Raw genomic sequence first — 14502 nt, forward strand, 5'->3', positions numbered from 1 at the left:
ATACTAACTCAACTAAACCGTATAATAAGCTCTGAAGAGATACTAACTCAACTAAACCGTATACTAAGCTCTGAAGAGATACTAACTAAACTAAACCGTATAATAAGCTCTGAAGAGACACTACCTCAACTAAACCGTATAGCAGGCTCTGAAGAGATACTAACTCAACTAAACCGTATAATAAGCTCTGAAGAGATACTAACTAAACTAAACCGTATAATAAGCTCTAAAGAGATACTAACTCAACTAAACCGTATAATAAGCCTTGAAGAGATACTAACTCAACTAAACCGTATAATAAGCTCTGAAGAGATACTAACTCAACTAAACCGTATAGCAGGCTCTGAAGAGATACGAATTGACCAACAGCGATACACGTTAGGATAGCTGTCTTTGTTAGGTCGGTTAAAAAGTTAGAAACGATTTGCTTCCCGATTAGTACTTAGAGAAATTGATAGCCATAAAGCTGAGTGTACGTATGTAATTCTCCTTTATAATTAGACCAAACCACCAATTCTTCTGCTTAACTTAACCAATATTCAGACAGTTCAGAATCTTCACTCAAATTATTGGTCTTGTTCAGGACTAGAACCAGCTGCTAATACTTTAGTAACTACACACAGTTACCATAGTAACACTACTAGTTACCATAGTAATACTCTAGTAACTACACACACAGCTACTAACCATTCCTTTTCAGTTACATTTGTTATCTGACGCAATAATTGATCTGCTACAGATACCATTTGGCAAATTGTTTCCTGCATCAATATACTTCTGTTTCTACTTCTCCACTATAGAGAGTAAGAGTGTCCTGCAAAGTGGGAAAATATAGAGAGTAAGAGGGTCCTGCAAAGTGGGAAAATATAGAGAGTAAGAGGGTCCTGCAAAGTGGGAAAATATAGAGAGTAAGAGGGGTCCTGCAAAGTGGGAAAATATAGAGAGTAAGAGGGTCCTGCAAAGTGGGAAAATATAAAGAGTAAGAGGGTCCTGCAAAGTGGGAAAATATAGAGAGTAAGAGGGTCCTGCAAAGTGGGAAAATATAGAGAGTAAGAGGGTCCTGCAAAGTGGGAAAATATAGAGAGTAAGAGGGTCCTGCAAAGTGGGAAAATATAGAGAGTAAGAGGGTCCTGCAAAGTGGGAAAATATAGAGAGTAAGAGGGTCCTGCAAAGTGGGAAAATATAGAGAGTAAGAGGGTCCTGCAAAGTGGGAAAATATAAAGAGTAAGAGGGTCCTGCAAAGTGGGAAAATATAGAGAGTAAGAGGGTCCTGCAAAGTGGGAAAATATAGAGAGTAAGAGGGTCCTTCAAAGTGGGAAAATATAGAGAGTAAGAGGGTCCTGCAAAGTGGGAAAATATAGAGAGTAAGAGGGTCCTGCAAAGTGGGAAAATATAGAGAGTAAGAGGGTCCTGCAAAGTAGAACAATATAGAGAGTAAGAGGGTCCTGCAAAGTGGGAAAATATAGAGAGTAAGAGGGTCCTGCAAAGAGGGAAAATATAAATAATATAAAATAAGCAGTGCAGATATGAAGCAGGTAGTAGGACTCTTTCTGCTACTTGCAAATCATAAGCAGTGCAGATATGAAGCAGGTAGTAGGACTCTTCCCTCCCTCCCTCCCTCCCTCCCTCCCTCCCTCCCTCCCTCCCTCCCTCCCTCCCTCCCTCCCTCCCTCCCTCCCTCCCTCCCTCCCTCCCTCCCTCCCTCCCTCCCTCCCTCCCTCCCTCCCTCCCTCCCTCCCTCCCTCCCTCCCTCCCTCCCTCCCTCCCTCCCTCCCTCCCTCCCTCCCTCCCTCCCTCCCTCCCTCCCTCCCTCCCTCCCTCCCTCCCTCCCTCCCTCCCTCCCTCCCTCCCTCCCTCCCTCCCTCCCTCCCTCCCTCCCTCCCTCCCTCCCTCCCTCCCTCCCTCCCTCCCTCCCTCCCTCCTGGCGTCTAGATGCCACCACTGATTAATATGAGATGCCTATAACATGAGACAAGTCAGTTATGTTGCTTGTATGGCTCCAGGTACGTCTCAAGCCAGGAATTTGTTTTAAATAAGTAATATAATATGTAACCGTTTAGTCTGGGATATTCAGATATTGTCATCATGAATTTTAAATGTCAGTGCTCATGACGCTCCTTCATGGAAAATGTAATCGAGATAACGTGCCAAAAAGACCGTGGTTTTCCGCCCTATCTCAAAATAGATCATATTAATAATCTTAATCACCATGTTCTGTGTTCATTCAAGTTAAACTCTCAGACATAAATTTATTACAGTGTCTAATACGAGAGTTGATCTCATGGCGGGAACCCTCTCTCTCTCTCTCTCTCTCTCTCTCTCTCTCTCTCTCTCTCTCTCTTTCTCCCTCTCTCTCTCTCTCTCTCTCTCTCTCTCTCTCTCTCTCTCTCTCTCTCTCTCTCTCTCTCTCTCTCTCTCTCTCTCTCTCTCTCTCTCTCTCTCTCTCTCTCTCTCTCTCTCTCTCTCTCTCTCTCTCTCTCTCTCTCTCTCTCTCTCTCTCTCTCTCTCTCTCTCTCTCCCTCCCTCGTGTCCTATATATAAACACCTCGTATCCGGTCCCCTCACAGCCCCTGCCTTATAATCATTTATTACAATATAGATTAAATCCGGAATCCTTCCACCTTTACCGTATAAAAATGATCCCTCACAATTAGTTTCATTCAGTTCGTGCTAGTTAGTTTCATTCACCGCACTGGTTAGGTCCTCTTTCTGACGCTCCTCTCAACTTCTCGCCAATAATTAGAGTCCGCCGCGTGGTTCTTGGTCAGTGTGAGGTGTTAATCAGTTAATCTAGGTTAATCAGTAATTGGAGATTACGCTTTGTTCCGCTACATTGTTATAAATATATATTGTTGGCTAATCTCGTTCATTGTTTGTTCGTCTGAAGCTTTATTAATTCAAGATGCCGAGTCTACAGGTTGCGTGGGTAGCGCAGTTCGTGCACAGTAGCGCAGTTCGTGCACAGTAGCGCAGTTCGTGCACAGTAGCACAATTTGTGCACAGTAGCACAGTTCGTGCACAGTAGCGCAGTTCGAGCACAGTAGCACAGTTCGTGCACAGTAGCGCAGTTCGAGCACAGTAGCACAGTTCGTGCACAGTAGCGCAGTTCGTACACAGTAGCACAATTTGTTCACAGTAGCACAGTTCGTGCACAGTAGCACAATTTGTGCACAGTAGCACAGTTCGTGCACAGTAACGCAGTTCGTGCACAGTAGCGCAGTTCGTGCACAGTAGCGCCTTTGTTTAAGTTAACCTTTATACCACAACCGCTTTGGTGTCAGTTTATTTAAGTATTTGTACTTGGCTGACTATCATCTATGCCGAATTTAACTTACTTTTTTTAGTTTGCCAACATGATCACCTTTAACAATTTGTACTTCTCTCGTAAGTGCTAAAATTTCTTCTTCACTGCAGAAAATTTTTCATTTTATTCTTTCTTTCATATTTTATTTTTAACTTTTAATTAAAAAAAAAACACTCAAAGAATTTATCAATCCTGGTCCCATGAGACCTTAGTACGTATTTATAACAGTATAATATAATATTAGTAACTATAACCTTATATAATATATAGTATAAGTGATTTTAGATTTTCAGTTGTCTTGTTGAACTGTGTCGTCTTGCTGGAACTAGTTGGGAGTACTGCGTTAGTTGCCGGTGGTGAAGTTAGACAACTTTCAAACGATCTGTTCAATAACTTAGCGGAGGAAGAGGGTTATATTGGGAGCAACATGGTTACTTCTGCTGGTCTGGACAAGCTTCACACGTGCCAGGTAACTTAACAGCTTTACACGTGCCAGGTAACTTAACACGTGCCAGGTAGTTTCATACGTGACAGGTAACTACACACGTGCCAGGTAGCTAAACACGTGCCAGGTAGCTAAACACGTGCCAGGTAGCTTCACACGTGCCAGGTAGCTAAACACGTGCCAGGTAGCTTCACACGTGCCAGGTAGTTTCACACATGCCAGGTAACTTAACACGTGCCATGTAGCTTCACACGTACCAGGTAACTTAACACGTGCAATGTAGCTTCACACGTGCCAGGTAGCTTCACACGTGCCCGGTAGCTTCACACGTGCCAGGTAACTTAACACGTGCCAGGTAGTTTCACACGTGCCAGGTAACTTCACACGTGTCAGGTAGCTTCACACGTGCCAGGTAGCTTCACACGTGCCAGGTAGCTACACACGTGCCAGGTATGTGGCGACATTTAATTCTTAAAATAACGATATTCTTTCCGGTCACTTAAATATTAATTTGTAGTTTTACACCAATATAATGATCACTATAAAGGTGTTTGGAGACTCGCACATTACCACATTTGACGGAAAAAGGTACTCAGTTTGGGCAGGGTCTGACTGCACGTATATTCTCGCTTTGGATTGCTACTACGCTTCGTGGTTTATATACGTTACCGTAAGTGTGTAGTCAGTGTAGCTTACTTATCTTTTGTACGTTACTGTAAGTCTGGAGGGGTTATTTAAAGTACTGTTTTTCCCAATCCATGATTCAAGTGCAGCACAAAAAAGTTAAGGAAAAGAGTTAGCGAACAATATTTTTTTTGTATATGGTGAGTTGTGTCCGTCGCCCGTCGTCGTACGTACGTACGTGCCCGCGCGCACAGTTTTCGCCCACGTTCCTCACTCCGCAAAGTTATCTTTCACAATATTCTGAACCAAATTATTGTTGGTGCGCGGCGCTGGACGGATCAAGTATCATTGTAGCCACTAATTTATGAAGCTGGAAGATATAATTTAGTGGAGGTCGTCGGATATGTGAATTATTTTCACTGTATCTCGAGTTAGTATTATTATTATGCAAAAATCCTTGTAGTTGTCAGCTTGCATAAACAATAAACATAGGGTTACATAGAAATATACGATATTTTCAAAAATCAATATGGAATTAACTGGGCGACGCTCGGCCTGTCACTCCACCATATCTGCATGCTTATAAATAGTGAAGCCTGGGGTCCCCAGATTGTATGGAATATGATAAATACGCAATCACGGATCGGGAAATTGAGCGGCCATCCACAATAAAAAGAAAAGCGGCCGCATTTCTTGTTAATCTTCAAGTTTCTTCCTATACATATATTTATTAGATAATTTACCTACTTAATTTTGTCTTTACTTCTTTATCAGAAGTTGAGCTACTGCTCTGTTAATGTCAAAATTTCATTCTACTCTTAACTTTCTAACGGATTGTTAAAGTTTGTCGCGAATTACAGTAGTTGTGGTATTTATTTGCTCCTTTATAATATCTACAGTTCGTGAAGTGTGGAGAAGCTAGTAAGAGCGTGTCCAGCGTGGTCCTCTTTAAACAGGATACTGTATTAATCCTCACCCGCGGCTGGCAAGTTAACACTGAAAAGGGAGAGGTAATGGCAGTTTACATATTAGATTAGAGTTGACATATTAGATTAGAGTTGACATATTAAATTAGAGTTTACATATTAAATTAAAGTTGGCATATTAAATTAGAGTTTACATATTAAATTATAAAGTTTACACATTAAATCTGTTTTGGGAATTTATTCGATGTTTAACGTAAACATAATATATACATAATTTTCTCAAAGTAATCGTAGCATGTCATCTTATTCTTAACTTATCTATTTTTGGGTTTACCATTTTAGGATATTCGAATAAAATATTTTAATGCAAGACCACGGTTTTTGCAGGACCACTAACTGTCAGACTGTGGGAATAATATTTTCAGCTCTTAATTTAGTCCCTTTTTAAATAATTCCAACCTGGGAAAATATTCAATCGAGATGTTTCGAGTTTTAAAATATATATATAGGTATATACTATATATATATATACAACGGTGTTTCTTTCTCCTTTTATCAAAGTGCTCAACTAATTGAATAAGAGCTTTATAAGCGTGACAAAGTAAACGGTGTTTTCGTCAAACTAAAAGTTTCATGGATGTGCGAACAACAATCTTCAGTGACACTGATGATTGCGTTTGCATGAAACTGTAAGTTTGTGGAATCGTTGTTTTTCTTGTATATATATATAGGAAGGAAAAACTGAAAGAACTGGTATCCCACATCTCAGAGCAGGATATCCTGTTGACACTGGTAGACAAGGGAGTTCAAGGACAATTCTTAACATGGGAAAACACCATGCAGCTAGACTTAGGTTGGAACAACCTTATTTACAACTACAAGATGAGCCCTGCTCTTCTTAAGTTGCACCTCAATGCAACCCATGACGTTGCAAATACTCCAGCAAACATGAGCCTGTGGAACTATGCTGACACAGGACACTGTCCACTTTGCGGATGGAGACACTGCAACATTAAACACATTTTGGTAGCTTGCAACTTCTCGCTGAACAACAAACGATACAATTGGAGGCATGACAACGTGCTGCGGGTCATTGCGAAATCCCTACTGGATCAAATCGAGAAGTTCAACAACAAAGATTTTAAACTTGAAGTCCAGGACTGGACAGGCTTCAAGTCATCTAGCAGCTGTTACCAAAAACCGAAGACGAAGATGAAAAGAGAGAGCCCTTTTGAGAAAGACCAAGATTGGCAGATTATCTGGGACGAAGATGACCTCCCAGCACAGTTCCCCCAGCACATCTACGGAACTGCAGAACGTCCCGATATTGTAGTCTGGTCTGATAAAGGAAAGGTGGTCATATTAGTAGAGTTGACAGTTGGTGATGAGAGTAACTTTAGTGACCAAGTAGAACGTAAACAAGCACGTTACAACAGAGAGCTTATTCCTGGGCTGCATGGCAGTGGGTGGAAAGCTCAGCTTTTTACGGTAGAGGTTGGGTGTAGAGGCTTCTGGCATCATACCTTACCAGCCCTACTAAACTACTTTGGTGTTACAAAGAGAGTAAAGAAAGCAGTGTTCCAAGAGGCGGCTTTGGTTGCTCTCAGATGTTCCTATGCAATCTGGTTAGCAAGAGAAAACAAGAAGTGGAGTCCCTGCTACAACATCGCACAAAGACCCACTGTTCTACCATCAACTGAGTGAGCTGAGTGTTGGGCCCTTAAAACATTGTTTAAAGCCACACCTGGAATCTCAAGTACCAGGATCAGTGATGGAAGCTAAGCAGATACATAGATGGAGTTGCTATCGAAAGATATAGAACTCAGGTATCCAACATCGTACCTTGATTATATTGTAGTATTTTCTCAATATATAGTAGTAAGATATGTATTACTTATATTTTTAATATGTTTATAACCCCAGATCCGTATGCGCGAAGGAAGACCCCGACATTTGGGCAGCGGTGTATTTGTCCAACTTTTCCCAGAGCATCTCAGGTTACAAATTTTGTAAAACTAAATATTTTAAACGATTGTGAAATAAATTTTGATTAATATCTAACATATCAACACATTAATGTCACATTAACATACTATTACTACTAATTATACTAATCGATAACATACCAAGAAAAACTCGAAACATCTGCTTTTACTTTTAGCTTCTCATATTTTTACGATATAGTTACTTACCCCAATTCTACTTACCATATATTGTTTAATAACTTCATTATACCTCACTTTACCTTATTTTATCTCCATGTACCTCACTTTACCTCAATGTACCTCACTTTACCTCACTTTATCTCCATGTACCTCACTTTACCTCAATGTACCTCACTTTACCTCACTGTACCTCATTTTATTTCCCTATACCTCCCTGTACCTCACTGTACATCCCCTTACTATACCTCCCTGTGCCTCACTGTACATCCCCTTACTATACCTCCCTGTGCCTCACTGTACATCCCCTTACTATACCTCCCTGTGCCTCACTGTACATCCCCTTACTATACCTCCCTGTACCTCACTGTACATCCCCTTACTATACCTCCCTGTACCTCACTGTGCCTCACTGTACATCCCCTTACTATACCTCCCTGTACCTCACTGTACATCCCCTTACTATACCTCCCTGTACCTCACTGTACATCCCCTTACTATACCTCCCTGTACCTCACTGTACATCCCCTTACTATACCTCCCTGTACCTCACTGTACATCCCCTTACTATACCTCCCTGTACCTCACTGTACATCCCCTTACTATACCTCCCTGTACCTCACTGTACATCCCCTTACTATACCTCCCTGTACCTCACTGTACATCCCCTTACTATACCTCCCTGTACCTCACTGTACATCCCCTTACTATACCTCCCTGTACCTCACTGTACATCCCCTTACTATACCTCCCTGTACCTCACTGTACATCCCCTTACTATACCTCCCTGTACCTCACTGTACATCCCCTTACTATACCTCCCTGTGCCTCACTGTACATCCCCTTACTATACCTCCCTGTGCCTCACTGTACATCCCCTTACTATACCTCCCTGTGCCTCACTGTACATCCCCTTACTATACCTCCCTGTACCTCACTGTACATCCCCTTACTATACCTCCCTGTACCTCACTGTACATCCCCTTACTATACCTCCCTGTACCTCACTGTACATCCCCTTACTATACCTCCCTGTACCTCACTGTACATCCCCTTACGATACCTCCCTGTACCTCACTGTACATCCCCTTACTATACCTCCCTGTACCTCACTGTACATCCCCTTACTATACCTCCCTGTACCTCACTGTACATCCCCTTACTATACCTCACTGTACCTCACTGTACATCCCCTTACTATACCTCCCTGTACCTCACTGTACATCCCCTTACTATACCTCCCTGTACCTCACTGTACATCCCCTTACTATACCTCCCTGTACCTCACTGTACATCCCCTTACTATACCTCCCTGTACCTCACTGTACATCCCCTTACTATACCTCCCTGTACCTCACTGTACATCCCCTTACTATACCTCCCTGTACCTCACTGTACATCCCCTTACTATACCTCCCTGTACCTCACTGTACATCCCCTTACTATACCTCCCTGTACCTCACTGTACATCCCCTTACTATACCTCCCTGTACCTCACTGTACATCCCCTTACTATACCTCCCTGTACCTCACTGTACATCCCCTTACTATACCTCCCTGTACCTCACTGTACATCCCCTTACTATACCTCCCTGTACCTCAATGTATCTCAGGGTAAATTTTCGAAGCTACAGAGAAGAGAAAATAACGTTGTTGTGGGATGGCTGGACCACAGTTACAGTGCAGACACAGGCTGAGGCAATCTGTGGTCTATGTGGAAATAATAATGGAAACAATGCTGATGAGTTCTTCAACCTTTGGTTTCACGGAAAGGACCAAATGGGTACTTTATCTCCGTAATTGTATCTCACAACCACTAACCGTATCTCACAACCACTAACCGTATCTCACAACCACTAACCGTATCTCACAACCACTAACCGTATCTCACAACCACTAACCGTATCTCACAACCACTAACCGTATCTCACAACCACTAACCGTATCTCACAACCACTAACCGTATCTCACAACCACTAACCGTATCTCACAACCACTAACCGTATCTCACAACCACTAACCGTATCTCACAACCACTAACCGTATCTCACAACCACTAACCGTATCTCACAACCACTAACCGTATCTCACAACCACTAACCGTATCTCACAACCACTAACCGTATCTCACAACCACTAACCGTATCTCACAACCACTAACCGTATCTCACAACCACTAACCGTATCTCACAACCACTAACCGTATCTCACAACCACTAACCGTATCTCACAACCACTAACCGTATCTCACAACCACTAACCGTATCTCACAACCACTAACCGTATCTCACAACCACTAACCGTATCTCACAACCACTAACCGTATCTCACAACCACTAACCGTATCTCACAACCACTAACCGTATCTCACAACCACTAACCGTATCTCACAACCACTAACCGTATCTCACAACCACTAACCGTATCTCACAACCACTAACCGTATCTCACAACCACTAACCGTATCTCACAACCACTAACCGTATCTCACAACCACTAACCGTATCTCACAACCACTAACCGTATCTCACAACCACTAACCGTATCTCACAACCACTAACCGTATCTCACAACCACTAACCGTATCTCACAACCACTAACCGTATCTCACAACCACTAACCGTATCTCACAACCACTAACCGTATCTCACAACCACTAACCGTATCTCACAACCACTAACCGTATCTCACAACCACTAACCGTATCTCACAACCACTAACCGTATCTCACAACCACTAACCGTATCTCACAACCACTAACCGTATCTCACAACCACTAACCGTATCTCACAATCACTAACCGTATCTCACAACCACTAACCGTATCTCACAACCACTAACCGTATCTCACAACCACTAACCGTATCTCACAACCACTAACCGTATCTCACAACCACTAACCGTATCTCACAACCAGATTTGCCGAGCGCATTTGTTTCTAGCTGGAATGTGGATGAAACTAACACGTGTAATGCGGTCGAGCAAATTAAGTCAAAGAATTGTTCGGACCCTGAAGTAGATAGAGAAGCCAAGAGACGGTAAGTTTATCATTTGTAGTAGAGCCTGTCATTTCCCTTGCAGGGTTCTTCCTGACGACAATGATTTTTTACTTCGACATACTTTTACTGACACCACGTTTTTATTTTCCCAATTTTTAGAATCAAATTTTAAGAGTGAAGAGAGCATTTACAAATAAATTTCAAATTATAATCAATCCAAAACAAATTTATAAAAAACAAAATCTCTGTTTAAATATTATCTGTCCAAAACCTCTGCGTAGACGACATTGTCAGTTTTTCCACTGTTGTCCAATAACAAAACTCTGAGGGCGTCCTTTCCCCAAACCTGCTTTTCAAAGTTTGTCCTCGGGGTTTGGTGGAGGTGATCGCAAAACAGGGTATTAGAGGAAACTGTCGTCATGTCAACGGGAAACGTACCATCATCGTGTGATGTTACCATAGTTACACTGATGCGGGGGATGAATAGCTTTTTATTCTTAAAACCCTCCGGCAACCACAGACTCTATTATTTTATCATGCAAGAGACTCAGTGGCGTAACGAAGGGCCCCGCTGACCCCGCTGGGGGGGGATCTTAGGGGGGCGCAAAATTGTCGTTTGAATGTGGGACAATTTTGAAAAACTTAACTGGGGTACTAGCAAAACTGCGCGTTTTGATCTAGAAACACACTTTTTTAGAGATTTTATCGGCGTATACCGAAGTTAACTTCGTCAATTATAAGCACACGGCTGCTTCTTGTAACAACTTTCCAGTAGCAAATTCTTAGAAACGTTAATAACATACGTAATTTGATGATAGGTATTTCACGAGGGAGAGGAGCAAGCTGGATAATGTGGCCCTCAAATTAATTTGACATAAGTTCAGGATATGAACCTGCACATGCAACAATGGGCCAACTAGTTTTTAGTGGTTTTGAGTTAAACGAAAAAAACTTTCCCATTTTTACAGGATATGTTGGATCATCAAAAAAATTTTTTCGTGGGTTAGGTATTCGGTTGGCCCATTAGGCACATTAATTTTTTAAGCAAAATTGTAAATAGTTTCGTCTGCATCTGGCAAAAAGTTACATGGCTCGCTGATTTCCAATAAACTTATGTGGTCTACATTACTTGGCTGAGTTGGCCCACCCATTCATATAAAAGGATATGGGCCATGTAACATAGACCAGCAACTATTTTTAATGGAAGTAATCTCATACCTATGCAATAACGGGTCACATTAACTTGGCCCACCTTTACAGTAGATCGTGTCTTGCTAATATCTGTGTAATAACGGGCCATGTTAACTTGGCCCACCTGCGAAGAAGCACAGCTTAATTATTATCTCGGGCTATGTTAGCTAGCCCATTCTTGAACTGGATAACTTATATTGAAGTAGAGATCCACATTATATAGCCCACTATTGAAAGGGCTGAATTTTCTAAAATGTTGTCCGATTTTGTTCAAAATTGACATGTAGATGCGTCTTGGCATCCTGATCACTTCTAGCAACAAAATAAAAAACCGGGCCAAGTTACTTGGCCCATTGTTGCATGTGCAGGTTCATATCACCTACCTATGTAACCATGGTGACACAGTGTAAAATAACTTTCAGGTGTGATTATCTGCTGGGTAACCCCGTCTTCACGACACAGTGTCTAGGAGCAGATCTGGAGTACTATCTAGAACAGTGTTATGTTGACCTGTGTTACCGCATGGACCTGGACAAGGAGTATCCCACAGAGTGCCAGGTGAGACACAGTACAGTATAACAGTACAGTACAGTACAGTACAGTACAGTACAGTACAGTACAGTACAGTACAGTACAGTACAGTACAGTACAGTACAGTACAGTACAGTACAGTACAGCACAGTACAGTACAGTACAGCACAGCACAGCACAGCACAGCACAGCACAGCACAGCACAGCACATTTGCATTTCAGACCGGTAATTCAAAATTCAAATAGATATCATTTCCTCTTGTTTGGTACCTATCCTACCTACCTACCTATCCTACCTACCTACCTATCCTACCTACCTATCCTACCTACCAATCTACCTACCTACCTAAATTCCAAAACTACCCCTCCCTAGTCCCTATAATTATATTGCCGGCAGCCGAACGTTCTAAGTAGATAGTCCCTAACTTAACTAGCGTATATTTCAGATAGCAAGCTCGCTGGCAGAGTTGTGTGCGGCTAGAGGCGGAGTGTTCCGGGACTGGAAGCGGAGACTGGGATGTCCTGAGTCCTGCTCAGTACGACAGGCTGTCTTCTCCACTGGATGTTCCTTGTCGCACTACCCCTGGAGGGAGAGGTGTCCAGCTCGCAACTAGCAGACAGCTGCTTTATTGGGACTTTTCACGCGTGGTTATATCTTAAATCACTGATAACTTTCTAGATAGGATATATCTCAATTTTAATTATATTTTGTTTTTGGATAATTGCAATTGTCGCAGCAGTCTAGTTGGGTACTGTACGTTGATTTTAAGAATTTAAAAATATTTTATTGATTTCAATTATTAATAAGTGGGGTTAAGATACTGTAATTTACCCTAATTCCAAACTTTGGTATTTCAATAAAGACCTCTATAATTATATCATCATAGGTTTTCAAAATTTACGTGACATGTTTAGGAATCTGTTGGCTGGAGAAATTCTGGTCGACAGTTTTAAACTTATATGACTACAACACAACAACAACAACTTAAAGTTAAAGTGGCTCAGTGGCTAAGTTGGTTAATCCGCTTGTTTACTGGCCTGCAGTTCGAATCCAAGATCTCAAAACTGAAGGGCTCACCAAACCATGGTGTGAATAATAGTGGCTTTCATTAGAGCTGCGAAATTAACACGAGTGTTATATAATGTGACAGGGACTCTACGGCGGCGCCGTACAAACCGGGACTCTACGGCGTGGGGTGTGAAAAAACAGGACTCTACGGCGGCAAATGTTATTTTTCCTATTCCCTGTCCCATTCTGTACAGCGCCGCCGTAGAGTCTTAAATCACTGCTGCTGCTGTCGCGCGCGCGCCCATAGCAGTGAGCAGCAGTTAGCAGCAGTTTCTTTGCACTTTGCCCCTCCTGTGATATAAAATATGCCTGGGGTCGGTTGCGTCCGGACTATGCTGCAATTGGAACAAATATTTTACGCGAGTATCACCCTTGTACTTGTAGTATAGCGCGTCAAATAATGTAATTGTATATCGATACCTTCAGTGGATCAGCGAGATGCACCACTGGAGAGATGCAAATTATTGACATGTGACATCAAGTTAACGGGTGATACTCGTAAAATATTTGTTTCAAATATGAAGACCATTGACGAGAATGATTTCTGGGACATGTCCCGACCATTTCCTGTTAAAATTTAATCGCTTTGTTGCGAATTTTGTCGGTAACACGACTCCTGTCCGACAGCGACATCTGTCCGACAGCGACATCTGTCCGACAGCGACAACTGTCCGACTCAGGGTACCAGAAAAAAACGACATCTGTCCGAAATTGTGATCTGATTTCAATACGACACATTTCCAATTAGAGACATGTTCCGAACTGTAACTTGCAAATTTGTTTCCGATTTGAGATATGATCTGAGCCGAGCCATAGTCTACTACCATAGTTTATTTTCATTTGATGTCGATAAATTGGACAATAGTTTAAATGTTATATTAATGTTCATAGGGTTGCTGCAGTTTTTATAATCATCTACAATTCTCTGAAGTTGTCGATCATAACGGATCCATTTGGGTGCACGTGGCTCAGGTAGTTCCCGCCCGTCTCTTTTGGTTTTCTTCACGTCTGTAAAGGCTTGTTCTGCTTTAAGGCAATCAAGGAACTTCCAAATTGCGGACTTCGAGCAGGAGAGCATTGAATGGATTCCGTGATGCCAACCTTCTGCGATATTGGATGCGGCTTCTATAGGAAGGAGGGGCTTCAGGTGCCCCCAGATTCGAGGGACGTCAGTCTCCGGTACGTATCGGAAGCCGTTCGGGACAGGGTTCTCAGAGCCTTGTTTGCGTCCAGGGGAGAACTGAAGATTGG

The 14502-nt window shown here is 42.3% G+C and overlaps 1 protein-coding gene across 2 annotated transcripts; it reads left to right on the forward strand.

Annotated features, from left to right (window-relative positions):
• The first annotated feature begins 3152 nt into the window (after window positions 1-3152).
• On the forward strand, window positions 3153-13083 carry LOC134826664 (IgGFc-binding protein-like). Of its 2 annotated transcripts, XM_063839129.1 has the most exons (9): window positions 3153-3384; window positions 3598-3773; window positions 4297-4419; window positions 5273-5383; window positions 7223-7296; window positions 9075-9244; window positions 10379-10499; window positions 12074-12209; window positions 12629-13083. In XM_063839129.1, the coding sequence occupies exons 1-9, from the start codon at window positions 3354-3356 to the stop codon at window positions 12794-12796; spliced, it is 1110 nt and encodes a 369-aa protein (XP_063695199.1). In that variant the 5' UTR covers window positions 3153-3353; the 3' UTR covers window positions 12797-13083. The 2 variants fall into 2 exon arrangements, with proteins under 2 accessions (XP_063695199.1, XP_063695200.1); XM_063839130.1 differs by lacking the exon at window positions 5273-5383.
• The last annotated feature ends 1419 nt before the right edge of the window (window positions 13084-14502 follow it).

The sequence above is a fragment of the Bolinopsis microptera genome, chromosome 2 (assembly GCF_026151205.1).
Source record: "Bolinopsis microptera isolate Bmic1 chromosome 2, MBARI_Bmic_1.0, whole genome shotgun sequence".
NCBI lineage: Eukaryota > Metazoa > Ctenophora > Tentaculata > Lobata > Bolinopsidae > Bolinopsis > Bolinopsis microptera.

What these genes read in the sequence shown, in the direction of transcription:
- LOC134826664 (XM_063839129.1), top strand. Translation starts at nt 3,354, where the DNA reads ATGATCACCTTTAACAATTTGTACTTCTCTC. An exon ending in CTTTTCCCAGAGCATCTCAG is followed by an intron (nt 7,297 to 9,074) that starts GTTACAAATTTT and finishes AATGTATCTCAG; the next exon opens with GGTAAATTTTCGAAGCTACA. An exon ending in AGTATCCCACAGAGTGCCAG is followed by an intron (nt 12,210 to 12,628) that starts GTGAGACACAGT and finishes CGTATATTTCAG; the next exon opens with ATAGCAAGCTCGCTGGCAGA.